Below are 23,859 nucleotides of genomic sequence, written 5' to 3' on the forward strand. Positions count from 1 at the left end.
GAGTGCTGCAATGTGGGAGGGGCCGTCTTTCGGATGAGACGTTAAACTATCTGTTCTCTTCGGTAGATGTAAAAGATCAGATGGTACCATTGGAAAAAGAGTGTGTGAGTTTTCCCAATCTCCTGGTTAATATTATGTAAGGGACAAGAGAACAGAGAAGGGCAGTGAAGTGAAGATAGATAGTCGATGGAGTCAGTATTGTTGCTTCTCACAGCTCCAGTTCCCTTTTTTTGTTAAGTTGCTAAATCCCTAATAAGGAAAGAGTGATCATTTTCAATTTAAAAAATATTGTTTTATCAGAACCGAACAATATCGATTGCCCCACGCAGAAAACCTAGTGAGAATGATTTTGAGACAATTAAACTGATCAGTAACGGAGCATATGGGTAAGTCAAAATCTCATTACTTTCAAATCCTTTGCCTTGAATAGTAGTGAGTTGCAGTAAATGGGTAATTTTAACCAGGTGTTTGTGTCCCTAGGGCGGTGTATCTCGTCCGACACACAGAAACAAGGCAACGATTCGCTATGAAGAAGGTCAACAAACACAACCTGATCCTGAGAAATCAAATCCAACAAGTGTTTGTTGAGCGAGACATCCTGACTTTCGCTGAGAACCCATTTGTTGTCAGCATGTATTGTTCCTTTGAAACCAGGCGTCACCTCTGCATGGTGATGGAGTATGTGGAAGGTAGGCCTGAGGATCACAAGCAGCAAAGGGTGCAGGCCACTCAGGAATGTTACCCTGAAGTTGTGACCAGTGTTTGGCTCCAAGTCTGTTTTATTTCCCAATATTGTGATATTGTGTGGGGCCTGTGAGGTCAGGAGGGCAAAATTAGTCACAGTCACTCAATTTAATCAGGGCCATGAAAGAGGCATTGGATTCACAGGGGCTAAATGACACTGGACTAATATGCTAACTTGGAGTGCGTCCATTTAATACACGGAAGCAGTGTGACTGCTTTTACAATACATGGGAGGTGATGCATGAAGTGCAGCCACAGGCTCAGTACATTAAATGACAGGAAGTACAGTGTGGTGTAACCAGAGAATATACAATGTGGAGTAACTAGGGAACATGGTGCAGGGTAGCTCGGGAATGCCAGCATAAGGTAGTTTGGGAACAGCAGGGTAATCCAGGAAAGCCAGTATGAGGTAGCTGGGGAAGTGCTGGTGAGGTGTAATCGTGAACACTGCTGTCGTATAACCAAGGAATGCTGGTGGGGTGTTTCTGGAGAACGCTGGTGTGGTGTAACCAGGAAATGCCAGCATGGGATAGCCAGGCAATGAGGGCACATTGGACATGGGATCGCTGGTGTGGGGTAACCGGGAACACCAATGTGGTGTAAACCAGCAATGTCAGTCTAGTGTATCCCAGGAAAGCCAGTGCATTGTATCCTGGGGACACTTGTGCAGTGTAACCCAGGAACAGCCGTGTCGGGTAACCGGGAAACACCAGTGTAATCAGGTCAATGCCAGTCTGGATGATCCAATGACTGATCTGCAGAAGCTGTGGAGAAACAATGTCAATGGCAGATGATTGCCATTTCTTTGAGGCTTGGGCCAAGGTTAATGCAGGAGTTTGAGAGACAACCACTGAGATTCTGCCTCAGTGCATTTAACAGACTTGGCTCTACCAATGGGCGGCACAGTGGCGCAGTGGTTAGCACTGCTGCCTCACAGCTCCAGTGACCCGGGTTCAATTCTGGGTACTGCCTGTGCGGAGTTTACAAGTTCTCCCTGTGACCGCGTGGGTTTTCGCCGGGTGCTCCGGTTTCCTCCCACAGCCAAAGACTTGCAGGTTGATAGGTAAATTGGCCATTGTAAATTGCCCCTTGTATAGGTAGGTGGCAGGGAATATGGGATTCCTGTAGGGTTAGTATAAATGGGTGGTTGTTGGTCGGCACAGACTCGGTGGGCCGAAGGGCCTGTTTTAGTGCTGTATTTCTAAATAAATAAATAAAAACTAACATAGAATTTTCACCGTTTCCGCCATCTCCCACCATAACGTCTGTGGAACCACACTGAAAGTGTGTGGGAGACCAGGAGAACCTACACAGAAATTCCTCGCTCCTGTGATTAATGTGTTGTTGCGATGGGCTCAGGCTGCCCTTGCCGTTTCTCTATTTGGGATGGCCTGAGGGATGAGGTCTGTTGAGGTCTGTAAACAACTGACCCCACAAATATTTCTCATTTCTGTGCTAACAGCAACACAAATTTGTATTTACAGCCTTTAAGGAAGTAAAACATTCCGAGGTGCTTCACAGGAGCAACATCAGATAAAATTTGACCCCAAGCCACATAAGGAGATGTTAGGGTACGTGACCAAAATCTTGGTCAAAGGGATAGGTTTTAAGGAGCATCTGAGTTAAAGGAGGAGCGAGAGGTCGAGAGTTGGAGAGGTTTAGAGAAGGAATTCCAGAGTTTAGGGCCTAGGCAATTGAATCACAACCACTAATGGTGGAGGAATAAATATTAGGATGTGCAAGACACCTGCGCTGGCTCTGACTGCCTCTGCTCCATGTGTTTAGGTGGAGACTGTGCCAATCTCCTGAAGAATATTGGTCCCCTACCAGTTGACATGACCAGGATGTACTTTGCAGAAACAGTTCTGGCCTTGGAATATCTCCATAACTATGGCATTGTTCATCGGGACCTCAAACCAGACAAGTAAGAAATGTTAGATAGAAAATATGAACTTCACAAACTGGGCAAAGCATCAATTAGTGACAGACATTCCCTCCCTGTCTCTTCTTCTCTGATAAAGGATGTTATTTATATGGATTTCCAGAAGGCATTCAATAAAGTCCTTCATAAGAGACTGTTAGTTGAAGTTGAAACCCGTGGAATTGAGGCAAATGATTGACCAGGTTAGGACACTGGCTGAGCTTCAGGAGACAGAGAGTAGGAATTATGGACAAGTACTGGAATTGGCAGGTTGTGACTGCTGGTGCCCGCCAGGGATTTGTGTTTGGATCTCAACTATTCACTTTATTTATTAATTAATGACTTAGATGATGGGATAGAAAGGCACAAATCCAAATTTGCCAATGACACAAAGATAGACAGCATTGTAAGCAGTGTAGATGGAATAACATTACAAAGAGATATTGATAGATTAAGTAAATGGGCAAAACTGGCAAATCAATTTCAATGTTGGCAAATATGAGGTCATCATTTTGGACTTAAAAAAGGATAAAACAAGGAACTTTCTAAATGCTGGAAACATTGGCGGTCTGAAGAGACCTGGGGGGTCGAGGCACACAGATCAGTAAAATGTCATGAAAAGGTTCAGAAAATAATCAAAAAGGCTAATGGAATGCTGACCTTTGTATCGAGAGGAATAGAATACAAGAGAGTAGAAGTCATGTTTCAGCTAAACAGAGTCCTGTTTAGACCATATGTGGAGTAACTGTGAGCAGTTCTGGGCCCCACATCTGAAGATGGATAAAATGGCCTTGGAGGGAGTGCAGTGTAGATTTACCAGAATGTTACCTGGAGTCCAAGGCTTAAATTCCCTACAATTAAGAAGGTTCAGGGGCCATTTGATTGAAGTTTGAGACATTAAGGGGAACAGATAGGATAGTCAGAGAGATGCTGGTTGGGGAGTCTAGGACTAGGGGCATAGTCTATAAAGTAAAGTGAGACTTTTCAGCAGTGAAATTCAGAACCACGTCTTCACACAAAGGGTGGTAGAGGTTTGGAACTCTCTCCCGCAAATGACAATTGACGCTAGATCAATAGTAAATTTTAAATTGAGATTTATAGATTTTTGTTAGCCAAAGGTATTAAGGGAAATGGGACAAAGGCCGGTATATGGAGTTAGGTTGCAGATTATCTGTTGAATGGCAGAACAGGACCGAAGAGCTAAATGGCCTCTTCTTGTTTCTGTGTTCCTTTTCTCCTTCCCTGCCTCTCCCTCTCTCTTTCTCCCAATCATTTTCTCACTATTCCTCACTTTTCCCATCTCCTTTCTCTACTTGTCTCTTTGTCCATTCTTTTTTCTTCTATCTTTCTTTCTCTTCGCTCTAACCAATGGCAGTGGCAGCAGCGAATTACAGAGATCCAAAATGTGACTTAGTTCATCCCTGCTCCCCTCATCCTTGCTCCCCTCCATCCCTGCTCCCCTCTATTCAAAGAACAAAGAAAAGTACAGCACAGGAACAGGCCATTCGGCCCTCCAAGCCTGCGCCGATCTTGATGCCTGCCTAAACTAAAACCTTCTGCACTTCCGGGGTCCGTATCCCTCTATTCCCATCCTATTCATGTATTTGTCAAGATGCCTCTTAAACGTCACTATCGTATCTGCTTCCACCACCTCCCCTGGCAGCAAGTTCTAGGCACTCACCACCCTCTGTGTAAAGAACTTGCCTCGCACATCCCCTCTAAACTTTGCCCCTCTCACCTTAAACCTATGCCCCCTAGTAAGTGACTCTTCCACCCTGGGAAAAAGCTTCTGACTATCCACTCAGTCCATGCCGCTCATAACTTTGTAAACCTCTATCATGTCACCCCTCCACCTCCGTCGTTCCAGTGAAAACAATCCGAGTTTATCCAACCTCTCCTCATAGCTAATGCCCTCCAGACCAGGCAACATCCTGGTAAACCTCTTCTGTACCCTCTCCAAAGCCTCCACGTCCTTCTGGTAGTGTGGCGACCAGAATTGCACGCAATATTCTAAGTGTGGCCTAACTAAAATTCTGTACAGCTGCAGCATGACCTGCCAATTTTTATACTCTATGTCCTGACTGATGAAGGCAAGCATGCCGTATGCCTTCTTGACTACCTTATCCACCTGCGTTGCCACTTTCAATGACCTGTGGACCTGTACGCCCAGATCTTCTCTGCCTGTCAATACTCCTAAGGGTTCTGCCATTTACTGTATACTTCCCACCTGCATTAGATCTTCCAAAATGCATTACCTCACATTTGTCCAGATTAAACTCCATCTGCCATTTCTCCGTCCAAGTCTCCAACCGATCTATATCCTGCTGTATCCTCTGACAATCCTCTTCACTATCCGCAACTCCACCAACCTTTGTGTCGTCCGCAAACTTACTAATCAGACCAGCTACATTTTCCTCCAAATCATTTATATATAATACAAACAGCAAAGGTCCCAGCACTGATCCCTGCGGAACACCACTAGTCACATCCCTCCATTCAGAAAAGCACCCTTCCACTGCTACCCTCTGTCTTCTATGACCGAGCCAGTTCTGTATCCATCTTGCCAGCTCACCTCTGATCCCGTGTGACTTCACCTTTTGTACCAGTCTGCCATGAGGGACCTTGTCAAAGGCTTTACTGAAGTCCATATAGATAACATCCACTGCCCTTCCTTCATCAATCATCTTTGTCACTTCCTCAAAAAACTCAATCAAATTAGTGAGACATGACCTCACCTTCACAAAACCATGCGGCCTCTCGCTAATAAGTTTGTTTGTTTCCAAATGGGAGTAAATCCTGTCCCGAAGAATCCTCTCTAATAATTTCCCTACCACTGAAGTAAGGCTCACTGGCCTATAATTTCCTGGATTATCCTTGCCACCCTTCTTAAACAAAGGAACAACATTGGCTATTCTTCAGTCCTCTGGGACCTCACCTGTAGCCAATGAGGATGCAAAGATTTCTGTCAAGGCCCCAGCAATTTCTTCCCTTGCCTCCCTCAGTATTCTGGGGTAGATCCCATCAGGCCCTGGGGACTTATCTACCTTAATGCTTTGCAAGACACCCAACACCTCCTCCTTTTTGATAATGAGATGACTGAGACTATCTACACTCCCTTCTCTAGGCTCATCATCCACCAAGTCCTTCTCTTTGGTGAATAGTGATGCAAAGTACTCATTTAGTACCTTGCCCATTTCCTCTGGCTCCACACATAGATTCCCTTCTCTGTCCTTGAGTGGGCCAACCCTTTCCCTGGTTACCCTCTTGCTCTTAAAATATGTATAAAAGCCTTGGGATTATCCCTAATCCTGTTTGCCAATGACTTTTCATGACCCCTTTTAGCCCTCCTGACTCCTTGCTTAAGTTCCTTTCTACTGTCTTTATATTCCTCAAGGGATTCGTCTGTTTCTAGCCTTCCAGACCTTACGAATGCTTCCTTTTTCTTTTTGACTAGGCTCACAATATCCCGCGTTATCCAAGGTTCCCGAAACTTGCCAAACTTATCCTTCTTCCTCACAGGAACATGTCAGATGTTGATTTACCCTCAAACAGCCGCCCCCAATCTAAATTCTTCAGTTCCTGCCTAATATTGTTATAATTAGCCTTCCCCCAATTTAGCACCTTCACCCGAGGACTACTCTTATCCTTATCCACAAGTACCTTAAAACTTATGGAATTATGGTCACTGCTCCCGAAATGCTCCCCTACTGAAACTTCGACCACCTGGCCGGGCTCATTCCCCAATACCAGGTCCTGTACGGCCCCATCCCTAGTTGGACTATCTACATATAGTTTCAAGAAGCCCTCCTCGATACTCCTTACAAATTCTGCCCCATCTAAGCCCCTAGCACTAAGTGAGTCCCAGTCAATATAGGGGAAGTTAAAATCACCCACCACCACAACCCTGTTACCTTTACATCTTTCCAAAATCTGTCTACATATCTGCTCCTCTTCCTCCCGCTGGCTGTTGGGAGGCCTGTAGAAAACCCCCAACATCGTGACTGCACCCTTCCTATTCCTGAGCTCCACCCATATTGCCTCGCTGCACGACCCCTCCGGGATGTCCTCCCGCAGTACAGCTGTGATATTCTCCTTAACCAGTAATGTAACTCCCCCACCCCTTTTACATCCCCCTCTATCCCGCCTGAAGCTTCCAAATCCTGGAACATTTAGCTGCCAATCCTGTCCTTCCCTCAACCAAGTCTCTGTAATAGCAACAACATCATAGTTCCAAGTATTAATCCAAGCCATAAGTTCATCTGCCTGACCTGTTATACTTCTTGCATTGAAACAAATGCACTTCAGACCACCAGTCCCGCTGTGCTCCGCAACATCTCCCTGCCTGCTCTTCCTCTTAGTCTTGCTGGCCTTATTTACTATGTCCCCCTCATTTATTTCGCTAACTGTCCTACTGCTCTGGTTCCCACCCCCCTGCCACACTAGTTTAAACCCTCCCGAGTGACGCTAGCAAACCTCGCAGCCAGGATATTTGTGCCCCTCCAGTTTCGATGCAACCCGTCCTCCTTGTGCAGGTCCCATCTGTCCCTGAAGAGATCCCAATGGTCCAGATATCCGAAACCCTCCCTTCTACTCCAGCTGCTCAGCCACGTGTTTAGCGGCACTATGTTCCTATTTCTAGCCTCACTGGCACGTGGCACAGGGAGTAATCCTGAGATTACAACCCGAGAGGTCCTGTCTTTTAACTTTCTACCTAACTCCCTAAACTCCCCCTGCAGGACCTCATCACTCTTCCTGCCTATGTCATTACCGGTCCAGAACTCTGCCCTCCGAGTCTTCTCCCAGTCAGCTGTGCTCTTTGGAAGCTCTGGGCTCCCCTCACTGAAGACAGGTAATGAAAGGAGCTCCTCGCTCCCTCCTTACCGAACTTCCTCACTTACCAAACTTCCACTGTAGCACTCTATTGTAACTCAAGTCAGCACTCCATTGCAAACACCTGTTCCCTCCATCCCTGCTCCCTCCATTCCTGCTCCGTCCATTCCTGCTCCCTCCATTCCTGCTCCCTCCATTCCTGCTCCCTCCATCCCTGCACCATCGATCCCTGCTCCCTCCATCCCTGCTCTCCTCATCCCTGCTCCCTCCATCCCTGCTTCCTCCATCCCTGCTTCCTCCATCCCTGCTCCCTCCATCCCTAGTCCTTCCATCCATGCTCCCTCCATCCCTACTTGCTCGATCCATGTTCCCTCCATTCCTGCTCCCTCCATTCCTGCTCCTTCCAGCCCTACTCCCTCTTTTCCTGCTCCCTCCATCCCTGCTCCCTCTATCCCTAATCCCTCCATCCCTGCTCCATCTATCCCTACACCCTCCATTCCTGCGCCATCCAACCCTGCTCCCTCCATCCCTGCTCACTCCATCCCTTCTCCCTCCATCCCTGCTCTCCTGATCCCTGCTCTCTTCATCCCTGTTCCCTCCATCCCTGCTCCCTCCATCCCTGCTTCCTCCATCCCTGTTCCCTCCATCTCTGCTCCCTCCATACCTGCTCCCTCCATCCCTGCTCTCCTCATCCCTGCTCCCACCATCCCTGCTTCCTCCATCCCTGCTTCCTCCATCCCTGCTCCCTCCATTCCTGCTTTCTCCATCCCTGCTCCCTCCATCCCCACTCCCTCCATCCCTGCTCCCTCCATTCCTGCTCCCTCCATCCCTACTCCCTCCATCCCTGCTCCCTCCATTCTCGCTCCCTCCATTCCCGCTCCCTCCATCCCTGCTGCCTCCATCCCTGCTGCCTCCATCTCCGCTCCCTCCATCCCTGCTCCCTCCATTGTTGCTCCCTCTATCCCTACTCCCTCTTTTCCTGCTGTCTTCATCCCTGTTCCCTCCATCCCTGCTCCCTCCATCCCTACTCTCCTCATCCCTGCTCCCTCTATCCCTAATCCCTCCATCCCTGCTCCTTCTATCCCTACTCCCTACATCCCTAATCACTCCATCCCTGCTCCCTCTATCCCTACTCCCTCCATTCCTGCTCCCTCCATTCCTGCTCCCTCCATCCCTATTCCCTCCATCCCTGTTCCCTCCATCCCTGTTCCCTCCATCCCTGCTCCGTCCATCCCTACTCCCTCCATCCCTGATCCCTCCATCCCTACTCCCTCCATTCCTGCTCCCTCCATTCCTGCTCCCTCCATTCCTGCTCCTTCCATCCCTACACCCTCCTTTCCTGCTCTCTCCATCCCTGCTCTATCCATCCCTACTCCCTCCATCCCTGCTCCCTCCATTCCTGCTCCCTCCATCCCTGCACCATCGATCCCTACTCCCTCCATCCTTGCTCTCCTCATCCCTTCTCCCTCCATCCCTACTCCCTCCATCCCTGCTCCCTCCATTCCTTCTCCCTCCATCCCTACTCCCTGCTTTCCTGCTTTCTTCATCCCTTCTCCCTCCATCCCTGCTCCCTCCATCCCTGCTCCCTCCATCCCTGCTCTCCTCATCCCTGCTCTCTTCATCCATGTTCCCTCCATCCCTGTTCCCTCCATCCCTGCTCCCTCCATCCCTGCTCTCCTCATCCCTGCTCCCTCCATCCCTGCTTCCTCCATCCCTGCTTCCTCCATCCCTGATACCTCCAACCCTGCTCCCTCCATCCCTAGTCCTTCCATCCATGCTCCCTCCATCCCTACTTGCTCGATCCATGTTCCCCATTCCTGCTCCCTCCATTCCTGCTCCTTCCAGCCCTACTCCCTCTTTTCCTGCTCCCTCCATCCCTGCTCCCTTAATCCCTAATCCCTCCATCCCTACTCCCTCCTTTCCTGCTTTCGTCATCCCTACACCCTCCATTCCTGCTCCCTCCATCCCTGCTCCCTCCATTCCTTCTCCCTCCATCCCTACTCCCTCCTTTCCTGCTTTCGTCATCCCTTCTCCCTCCATCCCTGCTCCCTCCATCCCTGCTCCCTCCATCCCTGCTCCCTCCATCTCTGCTCCCTCCATACCTGCTCCCTCCATCCCTGCTCTCCTCATCCCTTCACCCTCCATCCCTGCTCCCTCCATCCCTGCTCCCTCCATCCCTGCTCCCTCCGTCCCTGCTGTCCTGATGCCTGCTCTCTTCATTCCTGTTCCCTCCATCCCTGCTTCCTCCATCCCTGCTCCCTCCATCCCTGCTCCCTCCATCCCTGCTCCCTCCGTCCCTGCTGTCCTGATGCCTGCTCCCTCCATCCCTGCTCCCTCCATCCCTGCTTCCTCCATCCCTGCTCCATTCCTGCTCCCTCCATCCCTGCTCCCTCCATCCCTACTCCCTTCATCCCTACTCCCTCCATTCATGCTCCCTCCATCCCTACTCGCCCCATCCCTGCTCCCTCCATTCCTGCTCCCTCCATTCCTGCTCCCTCCATCCTTCCTCCATCCATGCTCCCTCCATTCCCGCTCCCTCCATTCCCGCTCCCTCCATCCCTGCTGCCTCCATCCCTGCTCCCTCCATCCCTGCTCCCTCCATTCCTGCTCCATCCATCCCTGCTGCCTCCATCCCTGCTCCCTCCGTCCCTGCTGTCCTGATCCCTGCTCTCTTCATTCCTGCTCCCTCCATCCCTGCTCCCTCCATCCCTGCTCCCTCCATCTCTGCTCCCTCCATCTCTGCTCCCTCCATACCTGCTCCCTCCATCCCTGCTCTCCTCATCCCTTCTCCCTCCATCCCTGCTCCCTCCATCCCTGCTCCCTCCATCCCTGCTCCCTCCGTCCCTGCTGTCCTGATCCCTGCTCTTCATTCCTGTTCCCTCCATCCCTGCTCCATCCCTGCTCCCTCCATCCCTGCTTCCTCCATCCCTGCTCCCTCCATTCCTGCTCCCTCCATCCCTGCTCCCTCCATCCCTACTCCCTTCATCCCTACTCCCTCCATTCATGCTCCCTCCATCCCTACTCGCCCCATCCCTGCTCCCTCCATTCCTGCTCCCTCCATTCCTGCTCCCTCCATCCTTACTCCCTCCATCCCTGCTCCATTCCCGCTCCCTCCATTCCCACTCCCTCCATTCCCGCTCCCTCCATCCATGCTGCCTCCATCCCTGCTCCCTCCATCCCTGCTGTCTTCATCCCTGTTCCCTCCATCCCTGTTCCCTCCATCCCTACTCTCCTCATCCCTGTTCCCTCCATCCCTGTTCCCTCCATCCCTGTTCCCTCCATCCCTGCTCCCTCCATCCCTGCTCTCCTCATCCCTGCTCTCTTTCTCCCTGCTCCCTCCATACCTGCTCCCTCCATCTCTGCTCTCCTCATCACTGCTTTCTTCATCCCTGTTCCCTCCATCCCATCTCCCTCCATCCCTAATCCCTCCATCCCTGCTCCCTCTGTCCCTGCTCCCTACATCCCTAATCACTCCATCCCTCCTCCCTCTATCCTCACTCCCTCCATTCCTGCTCCCTCCATCCTTACTCCCTCCATTCCTGCTCCCTGCCTTCCTGCTCCCTCCATCCTGGCTCCCTCCATCCCTACTCCCTCCATTCCTGCTCCCCATCCCTAATCCCTCCATCCCTGCTCCCTCTGTCCCTACTCCCTACATCCCTAATCACTCCATCCCTGCTCCCTCTATCCCTACTCCCTCCATTCCTGCTCCCTCCATTCCTGCTCCCTCCATCCCTATTCCCTCCATCCCTGTTCCCTCCATCCCTGTTCCCTCCATCCCTGCTCCGTCCATCCCTACTCCCTCCATCCCTGATCCCTCCATCCCTACTCCCTCCATCCCTACTCCCTCCATTCCTGCTCCCTCCATTCCTGCTCCCTCCATTCCTGCTCCTTCCATCCCTACACCCTCCTTTCCTGCTCTCTCCATCCCTGCTCTATGCATCCCTACTCCCTCCATCCCTGCTCCCTCCATTCCTGCTCCCTCCATCCCTGCACCATCGATCCCTACTCCCTCCATCCTTGCTCTCCTCATCCCTTCTCCCTCCATCCCTACTCCCTCCATCCCTGCTCCCTCCATTCCTTCTCCCTCCATCCCTACTCCCTGCTTTCCTGCTTTCTTCATCCCTTCTCCCTCCATCCCTGCTCCCTCCATCCCTGCTCCCTCCATCCCTGCTCTCCTCATCCCTGCTCTCCATCCATGTTCCCTCCATCCCTGTTCCCTCCATCCCTGCTCCCTCCATCCCTGCTCTCCTCATCCCTGCTCCCTCCATCCCTGCTTCCTCCATCCCTGCTTCCTCCATCCCTGCTCCCTCCATTCCTGCTCCCTCCATCCCTAGTCCTTCCATCCATGCTCCCTCCATCCCTACTTGCTCGATCCATGTTCCCTCCATTCCTGCTCCCTCCATTCCTGCTCCTTCCAGCCGTACCTCTTTTCCTGCTCCCTCCATCCCTGCTCCCTCCATCCCTGCTTCCTCCATCCCTGCTCCATTCCTTCTCCCTCCATCCCTGCTCCCTCCATCCCTACTCCCTTCATCCCTACTCCCTCCATTCATGCTCCCTCCATCCCTACTCGCCCCATCCCTGCTCCCTCCATTCCTGCTCCCTCCATTCCTGCTCCCTCCATCCCTGCACCATCGATCCCTACTCCCTCCATCCTTGCTCTCCTCATCCCTTCTCCCTCCATCCCTACTCCCTCCATCCCTGCTCCCTCCATTCCTTCTCCCTCCATCCCTACTCCCTGCTTTCCTGCTTTCTTCATCCCTTCTCCCTTCATCCCTGCTCCCTCCATCCCTGCTCTCCTCATCCCTGCTCTCCATCCATGTTCCCTCCATCCCTGTTCCCTCCATCCCTGCTCCCTCCATCCCTGCTCTCCTCATCCCTGCTCCCTCCATCCCTGCTTCCTCCATCCCTGCTTCCTCCATCCCTGCTCCCTCCATTCCTGCTCCCTCCATCCCTAGTCCTTCCATCCATGCTCCCTCCATCCCTACTTGCTCGATCCATGTTCCCTCCATTCCTGCTCCCTCCATTCCTGCTCCTTCCAGCCGTACCTCTTTTCCTGCTCCCTCCATCCCTGCTCCCTCCATCCCTGCTTCCTCCATCCCTGCTCCATTCCTTCTCCCTCCATCCCTGCTCCCTCCATCCCTACTCCCTTCATCCCTACTCCCTCCATTCATGCTCCCTCCATCCCTACTCGCCCCATCCCTGCTCCCTCCATTCCTGCTCCCTCCATTCCTGCTCCCTCCATCCTTCCTCCATCCATGCTCCCTCCATTCCCGCTCCCTCCATTCCCGCTCCCTCCATTCCCGCTCCCTCCATCCCTGCTGCCTCCATCCCTGCTCCCTCCATCCCTGCTCCCTCCATTCTTGCTCCATCCATCCCTGCTGCCTCCATCCCTGCTCCCTCCGTCCCTGCTGTCCTGATCCCTGCTCTCTTCATTCCTGCTCCCTCCATCCCTGCTCCCTCCATCCCTGCTCCCTCCATCTCTGCTCCCTCCATCTCTGCTCCCTCCATACCTGCTCCCTCCATCCCTGCTCTCCTCATCCCTGCTCCCTCCATCCCTGCTCCCTCCATCCCTGCTCCCTCCATCCCTGCTCCCTCCGTCCCTGCTGTCCTGATCCCTGCTCTTCATTCCTGTTCCCTCCATCCCTGCTCCATCCCTGCTCCCTCCATCCCTGCTTCCTCCATCCCTGCTCCCTCCATTCCTGCTCCCTCCATCCCTGCTCCCTCCATCCCTACTCCCTTCATCCCTACTCCCTCCATTCATGCTCCCTCCATCCCTACTCGCCCCATCCCTGCTCCCTCCATTCCTGCTCCCTCCATTCCTGCTCCCTCCATCCTTACTCCCTCCATCCCTGCTCCATTCCCGCTCCCTCCATTCCCACTCCCTCCATTCCCGCTCCCTCCATCCATGCTGCCTCCATCCCTGCTCCCTCCATCCCTGCTGTCTTCATCCCTGTTCCCTCCATCCCTGTTCCCTCCATCCCTACTCTCCTCATCCCTGTTCCCTCCATCCCTGTTCCCTCCATCCCTGCTCCCTCCATCCCTGCTCTCCTCATCCCTGCTCTCTTCCTCCCTGCTCCCTCCATACCTGCTCCCTCCATCTCTGCTCTCCTCATCACTGCTTTCTTCATCCCTGTTCCCTCCATCCCATCTCCCTCCATCCCTAATCCCTCCATCCCTGCTCCCTCTGTCCCTGCTCCCTACATCCCTAATCACTCCATCCCTCCTCCCTCTATCCTCACTCCCTCCATTCCTGCTCCCTCCATCCTTACTCCCTCCATTCCTGCTCCCTGCCTTCCTGCTCCCTCCATCCTGGCTCCCTCCATCCCTACTCCCTCCATTCCTGCTCCCCATCCCTAATCCCTCCATCCCTGCTCCCTCTGTCCCTACTCCCTACATCCCTAATCACTCCATCCCTGCTCCCTCTATCCCTACTCCCTCCATTCCTGCTCCCTCCATTCCTGCTCCCTCCATCCCTATTCCCTCCATCCCTGTTCCCTCCATCCCTGTTCCCTCCATCCCTGCTCCGTCCATCCCTACTCCCTCCATCCCTGATCCCTCCATCCCTACTCCCTCCATTCCTGCTCCCTCCATTCCTGCTCCCTCCATTCCTGCTCCTTCCATCCCTACACCCTCCTTTCCTGCTCTCTCCATCCCTGCTCTATCCATCCCTACTCCCTCCATCCCTGCTCCCTCCATTCCTGCTCCCTCCATCCCTGCACCATCGATCCCTACTCCCTCCATCCTTGCTCTCCTCATCCCTTCTCCCTCCATCCCTACTCCCTCCATCCCTGCTCCCTCCATTCCTTCTCCCTCCATCCCTACTCCCTGCTTTCCTGCTTTCTTCATCCCTTCTCCCTCCATCCCTGCTCCCTCCATCCCTGCTCCCTCCATCCCTGCTCTCCTCATCCCTGCTCTCCATCCATGTTCCCTCCATCCCTGTTCCCTCCATCCCTGCTCCCTCCATCCCTGCTCTCCTCATCCCTGCTCCCTCCATCCCTGCTTCCTCCATCCCTGCTTCCTCCATCCCTGCTCCCTCCATTCCTGCTCCCTCCATCCCTAGTCCTTCCATCCATGCTCCCTCCATCCCTACTTGCTCGATCCATGTTCCCTCCATTCCTGCTCCCTCCATTCCTGCTCCTTCCAGCCGTACTCCCTCTTTTCCTGCTCCCTCCATCCCTGCTCCCTCTATCCTTAATCCCTCCATCCCTGCTCCCTCCATTCCTTCTCCCTCCATCCCTACTCCCTCCTTTCCTGCTTTCGTCATCCCTTCTCCTTCCATCCCTGCTCCCTCCATCCCTGCTCCCTCCATCCCTGCTCCCTCCGTCCCTGCTGTCCTGATCCCTGCTCTCTTCATTCCTGTTCCCTCCATCCCTGCTCCCTCCATCCCTGCTCCCTCCATCTCTGCTCCCTCCATACCTGCTCCCTCCATCCCTGCTCTCCTCATCCCTTCTCCCTCCATCCCTGCTCCCTCCATCCCTGCTCCCTCCGTCCCTGCTGTCCTGATCCCTGCTCTCTTCATTCCTGTTCCCTCCATCCCTGCTCCCTCCATCCCTGCTCCCTCCATCCCTGCTTCCTCCATCCCTGCTCCCTCCATCCCTGCTCCATTCATGCTCCCTCCATCCCTACTCGCCACATCCCTGCTCCCTCCATTCCTGCTCCCTCCATTCCTAGCTCCCTCCATCCTTACTCCCTCCATCCCTGCTCCCTCCATTCCCGCTCCCTCCATTCCCGCTCCCTCCATTCCCGCTCCCTCAATCCCTGCTGCCTCCATCCCTGCTCCCTCCATCCCTGCTCCCTCCATTCCTCTCCCTCCATCCCTGCTGCCTCCATCCCTGCTCCCTCCATCCCTGCTCCCTCCATCTCTGCTCCCTCCATCTCTGCTCCCTCCATACCTGCTCCCTCCATCCCTGCTCTCCTCATCCCTTCTCCCTCCATCCCTGCTCCCTCCATCCCTGCTCCCTCCATCCCTGCTCCCTCCGTCCCTGCTGTCCTGATCCCTGCTCTCTTCATTCCTGTTCCCTCCATCCCTGCTCCCTCCATCCCTGCTCCCTCCATCCCTGCTTCCTCCATCCCTGCTCCCTCCATTCCTGCTCCCTCCATCCCTGCTCCCTCCATCCTTACTCCCTCCATCCCTGCTCCATTCCCGCTCCCTCCATTCCCACTCCCTCCATTCCCGCTCCCTCCATCCCTGCTGCCTCCATCCCTGCTCCCTCCATCCCTGCTGTCTTCATCCCTGTTCCCTCCATCCCTGTTCCCTCCATCCCTACTCTCCTCATCCCTGCTCTCCTCATCACTGCTTTCTTCATCCCTGTTCCCTCCATCCCATCTCCCTCCATCCCTGCTCCCTCCATTCCCGCTCCCTCCATTCCCGCTCCCTCCATTCCCGCTCCCTCCATCCCTGCTGCCTCCATCCCTGCTCCCTCCATCCCTGCTCCCTCCATTCCTGCTCCCTCCATCTCTGCTGCCTCCATCCCTGCTGCCTCCATCCCTGCTCCCTCCATCCCTGCTCCCTCCATCTCTGCTCCCTCCATCTCTGCTCCCTCCATACCTGCTCCCTCCATCCCTGCTCTCCTCATCCCTTCTCCCTCTATCCCTGCTCCCTCCATCCCTGCTCCCTCCATCCCTGCTCCCTCCGTCCCTGCTGTCCTGATCCCTGCTCTACATTCCTGTTCCCTCCATCCATGCTCCCTCCATCCCTGTTCCCTCCATCCCTGCTTCCTCCATCCCTGCTCCCTCCATTCCTGCTCCCTCCATTCCTGCTCCCTCCATCCCTGCTCCCTGAATCCCTACTCCCTTCATCCCTACTCCCTCCATTCCCGCTCCCTCCATTCCCGCTCCCTCCATCCCTGCTGCCTCCATCCCTGCTCCCTCCATCCCTGCTGTCTTCATCCCTGTTCCCTCCATCCCTGTTCCCTCCATCCCTACTCTCCTCATCCCTGTTCCCTCCATCCCTGTTCCCTCCATCCCTGCTCCCTCCATCCCTGCTCTCCTCATCCCTGCTCTCTTCCTCCCTGCTCCCTCCATACCTGCTCCCTCCATCTCTGCTCTCCTCATCACTGCTTTCTTCATCCCTGTTCCCTCCATCCCATCTCCCTCCATCCCTAATCCCTCCATCCCTGCTCCCTCTGTCCCTGCTCCCTACATCCCTAATCACTCCATCCCTCCTCCCTCTATCCTCACTCCCTCCATTCCTGCTCCCTCCATCCTTACTCCCTCCATTCCTGCTCCCTGCCTTCCTGCTCCCTCCATCCTGGCTCCCTCCATCCCTACTCCCTCCATTCCTGCTCCCCATCCCTAATCCCTCCATCCCTGCTCCCTCTGTCCATACTCCCTACATCCCTAATCACTCCATCCCTGCTCCCTCTATCCCTACTCCCTCCATTCCTGCTCCCTCCATTCCTGCTCCCTCCATCCCTATTCCCTCCATCCCTGTTCCCTCCATCCCTGTTCCCTCCATCCCTGCTCCGTCCATCCCTACTCCCTCCATCCCTGATCCCTCCATCCCTACTCCCTCCATTCCTGCTCCCTCCATTCCTGCTCCCTCCATTCCTGCTCCTTCCATCCCTACACCCTCCTTTCCTGCTCTCTCCATCCCTGCTCTATCCATCCCTACTCCCTCCATCCCTGTTCCCTCCATCCCTGTTCCCTCCATCCCTGCTCCGTCCATCCCTACTCCCTCCATCCCTGATCCCTCCATCCCTACTCCCTCCATTCCTGCTCCCTCCATTCCTGCTCCCTCCATTCCTGCTCCTTCCATCCCTACACCCTCCTTTCCTGCTCCCTCCATCCCTGCACCATCGATCCCTACTCCCTCCATCCTTGCTCTCCTCATCCCTTCTCCCTCCATCCCTACTCCCTGCTATCCTGCTTTCTTCATCCCTTCTCCCTCCATCCCTGCTCCCTCCATCCCTGCTCCCTCCATCCCTGCTCCCTCCATCCCTGCTCTCCTCATCCCTGCTCTCTTCATCCATGTTCCCTCCATCCCTGTTCCCTCCATCCCTGCTCTCCTCATCCCTGCTCCCTCCATCCCTGCTTCCTCCATCCCTGCTTCCTCCATCCCTGCTCCCTCCATTCCTGCTCCCTCCATCCCTAGTCCTTCCATCCATGCTCCCTCCATCCCTACTTGCTCGATCCATGTTCCCTCCATTCCTGCTCCGTCCATTCCTGCTCCTTCCAGCCCTACTCCCTCTTTTCCTGCTCCCTCCATCCCTGCTCCCTCTATCCCTAATCCCTCCATCCCTGCTCCATCTATCCCTACACCCTCCATTCCTGCTCCCTCCATCCCTGCTCCCTCCATTCCTTCTCCCTCCATCCCTACTCCCTCCTTTCCTGCTTTCGTCATCCCTTCTCCCTCCATTCCTGCTCCCTCCATCCCTGCTCCCTCCATCCCTGCTCCCTCCGTCCCTGCTGTCCTGATCCCTGCTCTCTTCATTCCTGTTCCCTCCATCCCTGCTCCCTCCATCCCTGCTCCCTCCATCTCTGCTCCCTCCATACCTGCTCCCTCCATCCCTGCTCTCCTCATCCCTTCTCCCTCCATCCCTGCTCCCTCCATCCCTGCTCCCTCCGTCCCTGCTGTCCTGATCCCTGCTCTCTTCATTCCTGTTCCCTCCATCCCTGCTCCCTCCATCCCTGCTCCCTCCATCCCTGCTTCCTCCATCCCTGCTCCCTCCATCCCTGCTCCCTCCATCTCTTCTCCCTTCATCCCTACTCCCTCCATTCATGCTCCCTCCATCCCTACTCGCCCCATCCCTGCTCCCTCCATTCCTGCTCCCTCCATTCCTGCTCCCTCCATCCTTACTCCCTCCATCCCTGCTCCCTCCATTCCCGCTCCCTCCATTCCCGCTCCCACCATTCCCGCTCCCTCAATCCCTGCTGCCTCCATCCCTGCTCCCTCCATCCCTGCTCCCTCCATTCCTGCTCCCTCCATCCCTGCTGCCTCCATCCCTGCTCCCTCCATCCCTGCTCCCTCCATCTCTGCTCCCTCCATCTCTGCTCCCTCCATACCTGCTCCCTCCATCCCTGCTCTCCTCATCCCTTCTCCCTCCATCCCTGCTCCCTCCATCCCTGCTCCCTCCATCCCTGCTCCCTCCGTCCCTGCTGTCCTGATCCCTGCTCTCTTCATTCCTGTTCCCTCCATCCCTGCTCCCTCCATCCCTGCTCCCTCCGTCCCTGCTTCCTCCATCCCTGCTCCCTCCATTCCTGCTCCCTCCATCCCTGCTCCCTCCATCCCTACTCCCTTCATCCCTACTCCCTCCAATCATGCTCCCTCCATCCCCACTCGCCCCATCCCTGCTCCCTCCATTCCTGCTCCCTCCATTCCTGCTCCCTCCATCCTTACTCCCTCCATCCCTGCTCCATTCCCGCTCCCTCCATTCCCGCTCCCTCCATTCCCACTCGCTCCATCCCTGCTGCCTCCATCCCTGCTCCCTCCATCCCTGCTGTCTTCATCCCTGTTCCCTCCATCCCTGTTCCCTCCATCCCTACTCTCCTCATCCCTGTTCCCTCCATCCCTGTTCCCTCCATCCCTGTTCCCTCCATCCCTGCTCTCCTCATCCCTGCTCTGTTCCTCCCTGCTCCCTCCATACCTGCTCCCTCCATCTCTGCTCTCCTCATCGCTGCTTTCTTCATCCCTGTTCCCTCCATCCCATCTCCCTCCATCCCTGCTCCCTCCATTCCCGCTCCCTCCATTCCCGCTCCCTCCATTCCCGCTCCCTCCATCCCTGCTGCCTCCATCCCTGCTCCCTCCATCCCTGCTCCCTCCATTCCTGCTCCCTCCATCCCTGCTGCCTCCATCCCTGCTGCCTCCATCCCTGCTCCCTCCATCCCTGCTCCCTCCATCTCTGCTCCCTCCATCTCTGCTCCCTCCATACCTGCTCCCTCCATCCCTGCTCTCCTCATCCCTTCTCCCTCCATCCCTGTTCCCTCCATCCCTGCTCCCTCCATCCCTGCTCCCTCCGTCCCTGCTGTCCTGATCCCTGCTCTCTTCATTCCTGTTCCCTCCATCCCTGCTCCCTCCATCCCTGCTCCCTCCGTCCCTGCTTCCTCCATCCCTTCTCCCTCCATCCCTGTTCCCTCCATCCCTGCTCCCTCCATCCCTGCTCCCTCCGTCCCTGCTGTCCTGATCCCTGCTCTCTTCATTCCTGTTCCCTCCATCCCTGCTCCCTCCATCCCTGCTCCCTCCATCCCTGCTTCCTTCATCCCTGCTCCCTCCATTCCTGCTCCCTCCATTCCTGCTCCCTCCATCCCTGCTCCCTCCATCCCTACTCCCTTCATCCCTACTCCCTCCATTCATGCTCCCTCCATCCCTACTCGCCCCATCCCTGCTCCCTCCATTCCTGCTCCCTCCATTCCTGCTCCCTCCATCCTTACTCCCTCCATCCCTGCTCCATTCCCGCTCCCTCCATTCCCACTCCCTCTATTCCCGCTCCCTCCATCCATGCTGCCTCCATCCCTGCTCCCTCCATCCCTGCTGTCTTCATCCCTGTTCCCTCCATCCCTGTTCCCTCCATCCCTACTCTCCTCATCCCTGTTCCCTCCATCCCTGTTCCCTCCATCCCTGTTCCCTCCATCCCTGCTCCCTCCATCCCTGCTCTCCTCATCCCTGCTCTCTTCCTCCCTGCTCCCTCCAAACCTGCTCCCTCCATCTCTGCTCTCCTCATCACTGCTTTCTTCATCCCTGTTCCCTCCATCCCATCTCCCTCCATCCCTAATCCCTCCATCCCTGCTCCCTCTGTCCCTGCTCCCTACATCCCTAATCACTCCATCCCTCCTCCCTCTATCCTCACTCCCTCCATTCCTGCTCCCTCCATCCTTACTCCCTCCATTCCTGCTCCCTGCCTTCCTGCTCCCTCCATCCTGGCTCCCTCCATCCCTACTCCCTCCATTCCTGCTCCCACCATCCCTATTCCCTCCATCCCTGCTCCCTCTGTCCCTACTCCCTACATCCCTAATCGCTCCATCCCTGCTCCCTCTTTCCCTACTCCCTCCATTCCGGCTCCCTCCATTCCTGCTCCCTCCATCCCTGTTCCCGCCATCCCTGTTCCCTCCATCCCTGCTCCGTCCATCCCTACTCCCTCCATCCCTGAGCCCTCCATCCCTACTCCCTCCATTCCTGCTCCCTCCATTCCTGCTCCCTCCATTCCTGCTCCTTCCATCCCTACACCCTCCTTTCCTGCTCTCCATCCCTGCTCTATCCATCCCTACTCCCTCCATCCCTGCTCCCTCCATTCCTGCTCCCTCCATCCCTGCACCATCGATCCCTACTCCCTCCATCCTTGCTCTCCTCATCCCTTCTCCCTCCATCCCTACTCCCTCCATCCCTGCTCCCTCCATTCCTTCTCCCTCCATCCCTACTCCCTGCTTTCCTGCTTTCTTCATCCCTTCTCCCTCCATCCCTGCTCCCTCCATCCCTGCTCCCTCCATCCCTGCTCTCCTCATCCCTGCTCTCTTCATCCATGTTCCCTCCATCCCTGTTCCCTCCATCCCTGCTCCCTCCATCCCTGCTCTCCTCATCCCTGCTCCCTCCATCCCTGATTCCTACATCCCTGCTTCCTCCATCCCTGCTTCCTCCATCCCTGCTCCCTCCATTCCTGCTCCCTCCATCCCTAGTCCTTCCATCCATGCTCCCTCCATCCCTACTTGCTCGATCCATGTTCCCTCCATTCCTGCTCCTTCCAGACCTACTCCCTCTTTTCCTGCTCCCTCCATCCCTGCTCCCTCTATCCCTAATCCCTCCATCCCTGCTCCATCTATCCCTACACCCTCCATTCCTGCTCCCTCCATCCCTGCTCCCTGTATTCCTTCTCCCTCCATCCCTACTCCCTCCTTCCCTGCTTTCATCATCCCTTCTCCCTCCATCCCTGCTCCCTCCATCCCTGCTCCCTCCATCCCTGCTCCCTCCGTCCCTGCTGTCCTGATCCCTGCTCTCTTCATTCCTGTTCCCTCCATCCCTGCTCCCTCCATCCCTGCTCCCTCCATCTCTGCTCCCTCCATACCTGCTCCCTCCATCCCTGCTCTCCTCATCCCTTCTCCCTCCATCCCTGCTCCCTCCATCCCTGCTCCCTCCATCCCTGCTCCCTCCGTCCCTGCTGTCCTGATCCCTGCTCTCTTCATTCCTGTTCCCTCCATCCCTGCTCCCTCCATCCCAGCTCCCACCATCCCTGCTTCCTCCATCCCTGCTCCCTCCATCCCTGCTCCCTCCATCCCTACTCCCTTCATCCCTACTCCCTCCATTCATGCTTCCTCCATCCCTACTCGCCCCATCCCTGCTCCCTCCATTCCTGCTCCCTCCATTCCTGCTCCCTCCATCCTTACTCCCTCCATCCCTGCTCCCTCCAATCCCGCTCCCTCCATTCCCGCTCCCTCCATTCCCGCTCCCTCCATCCCTGCTGCCTCCATCCCTGCTCCCTCCATCCCTGCTCCCTCCATTCCTGCTCCCTCCATCCCTGCTGCCTCCATCCCTGCTCCCTCCATCCCTGCTGTCTTCATCCCTGTTCCCTCCATCCCTGTTCCCTCCATCCCAACTCTCCTCATCCCTGTTCCCTCCATCCCTGTTCCCTCCATCCCTGCTCCCTCCATCCCTTCTCTCCTCATCCCTGCTCTCTTCCTCCCTGCTCCCTCCATACCTGCTCCCTCCATCTCTGCTCTCCTCATCACTGCTTTCTTCATCCCTGTTCCCTCCATCCCATCTCCCTCCATCCCTAATCCCTCCATCCCTGCTCCCTCTCTCCCTGCTCCCTACATCCCGATTCACTCCATCCCTCCTCCCTCTATCCTTACTCCCTCCATTCCTGCTCCCTCCATCCTCCATTCCTGCTCCCTGCCTTCCTGCTCCCTCCTTCCTGGCTCCCTCCGTCCCTACTCCCTCCATTCCTGCTCCCTCCATCCCTATTCCCTCCATCCCTGTTCCCTCCATCCCTGTTCCCTCCATCCCTGCTCCGTCCATCCCTGCTCCGTCCATCCCTACTCCATCCCTACTCCCTCCATCCTTGATCCCTCCATCCCTACTCCCTCCATCCCTGCTCCCTCCATCCCTGCTCCCTCCATTCCTGCTCCCTCCATCCCTGCTCTATCCATCCCTACTCCCTCCATTCCTGCTCCCTCCATCAATGCTCCCTCCATCCCTGGTGCCTCCATCCCTGCTGCCTCCATCCCTGCTCCCTCCATACCTGCTCCCACCATTTCTGCTCCCTCCATTCCTGCTCCCTTCATTCCTGCTCCCTCCATCCCTGCTCCCTCCATTCCTACTCCCTCCATTCCTGCTCCCTCCATCCCTACTCCCTCCATCCCTGCACCCTCCATTCTGATCCTTTCATCCCTGCTCCCTCCTTTCCTGCTCCCTTCATCCCTGCTCTATCGATCCCTACTCCCTCCATCCCTACTCTCTCCATCCCTGCTCCCTACATTCCTGCTCCCGCCATCCCTGCTCCCTCCATTGCTGCTCCCTTCAATCCTGCTCCCTCCATTCCTGCTCCCTCCATTCCTGCTCCCTCCATCCCTACTCCCTCCATCCCTGCTCCCTCCATTCCTGATCCTTTCATCCCTACTCCCTCCTTTCCTGCTCCCTTCATCCCTGCTCTATCCATCCCTCCTCCCTCCATCCCTACTCGCTCCATCCCTGCTCCCTCCATCCCTACTCCCTCCATCCCTGCTCCCTCCATTCCTGATCCTTTCATCCCTACTCCCTCCTTTCCTGCTCCCTTCATCCCTGCTCTATCCATCCCTACTCCCTCCATCCCTGATCCCTCCATCCCTGATCCCTCCATCCCTACTCCCTCCATTCCTGCTCCCTCCATTCCTTCTCCCTCCATTCCTGCTCCTTCCATCCCTACACCCTCCTTTCCTGCTCTCTCCATCCCTGCTCTATCCATCCCTACTCCCTCCATCCCTCCTCCCTCAATTCCTACTCCCTCCATCCCTGCACCATCGTTCCCTACTCCCTCCATCCTTGCTCTCCTCATCCCTTCTCCCTCCATTCCTGCTCCCTCCATCCCTACTCCCTCCATCCCTGCTTCCTCCATTCCTTCTCCCTCCATCCCTACTCCCTGCTTTCCTGATTTCTTCATCCCTTCTCCCTCCATCCCTGCTCCCTCCATCCCTGCTCTCCTCATCCCTGCTCTCTTCATCCATGTTCCCTCCATCCCTGTTCCCTCCATCCCTGCTCCCTCCATCCCTGCTCTCCTCATCCCTGCTCCCTCCATCCCTGCTTCCTCCATCCCTGCTTCCTCCATCCCTGCTCCCTCCATTCCTGCTCCCTCCATCCCTAGTCCTTCCATCCATGCTCCCTCCATCCCGACTTGCTCGATCCATGTTCCCTCCATTCCTGCTCCCTCCATTCCTGCTCCTTCCAGCCCTACTCCCTCTTT

The 23,859-nt window shown here is 55.6% G+C and overlaps 2 protein-coding genes across 2 annotated transcripts in view; one reads left to right on the forward strand and one right to left on the reverse strand.

The window, feature by feature from the left end:
- Positions 1 to 262: 262 nt before the first annotated feature.
- Positions 263 to 23,859, forward strand: part of LOC137351494 (microtubule-associated serine/threonine-protein kinase 3-like) — a 307,891-nt gene continuing 284,294 nt past the window's right edge. Inside the window, exons 1-3 of the mRNA XM_068015943.1 lie at positions 263 to 386; positions 481 to 689; positions 2,530 to 2,668. Of these exons, the coding sequence (XP_067872044.1) occupies positions 527 to 689; positions 2,530 to 2,668 (302 nt within the window). The 5' untranslated portion in view covers positions 263 to 386; positions 481 to 526. The remainder of the gene's footprint in view (positions 387 to 480; positions 690 to 2,529; positions 2,669 to 23,859) is intronic.
- On the reverse strand, positions 3,677 to 22,570 carry LOC137351599 (cleavage stimulation factor subunit 2 tau variant-like). The gene is made up of 3 exons (XM_068016189.1): positions 22,502 to 22,570; positions 18,345 to 18,416; positions 3,677 to 3,730 (listed from the first exon to the last, which is right to left on the reverse strand). Exons 1-3 carry the CDS (start codon positions 22,568 to 22,570, stop codon positions 3,677 to 3,679), a joined length of 195 nt encoding a protein of 64 aa, XP_067872290.1.

This window comes from Heterodontus francisci, chromosome 36, assembly GCF_036365525.1.
Source record: "Heterodontus francisci isolate sHetFra1 chromosome 36, sHetFra1.hap1, whole genome shotgun sequence".
NCBI lineage: Eukaryota > Metazoa > Chordata > Chondrichthyes > Heterodontiformes > Heterodontidae > Heterodontus > Heterodontus francisci.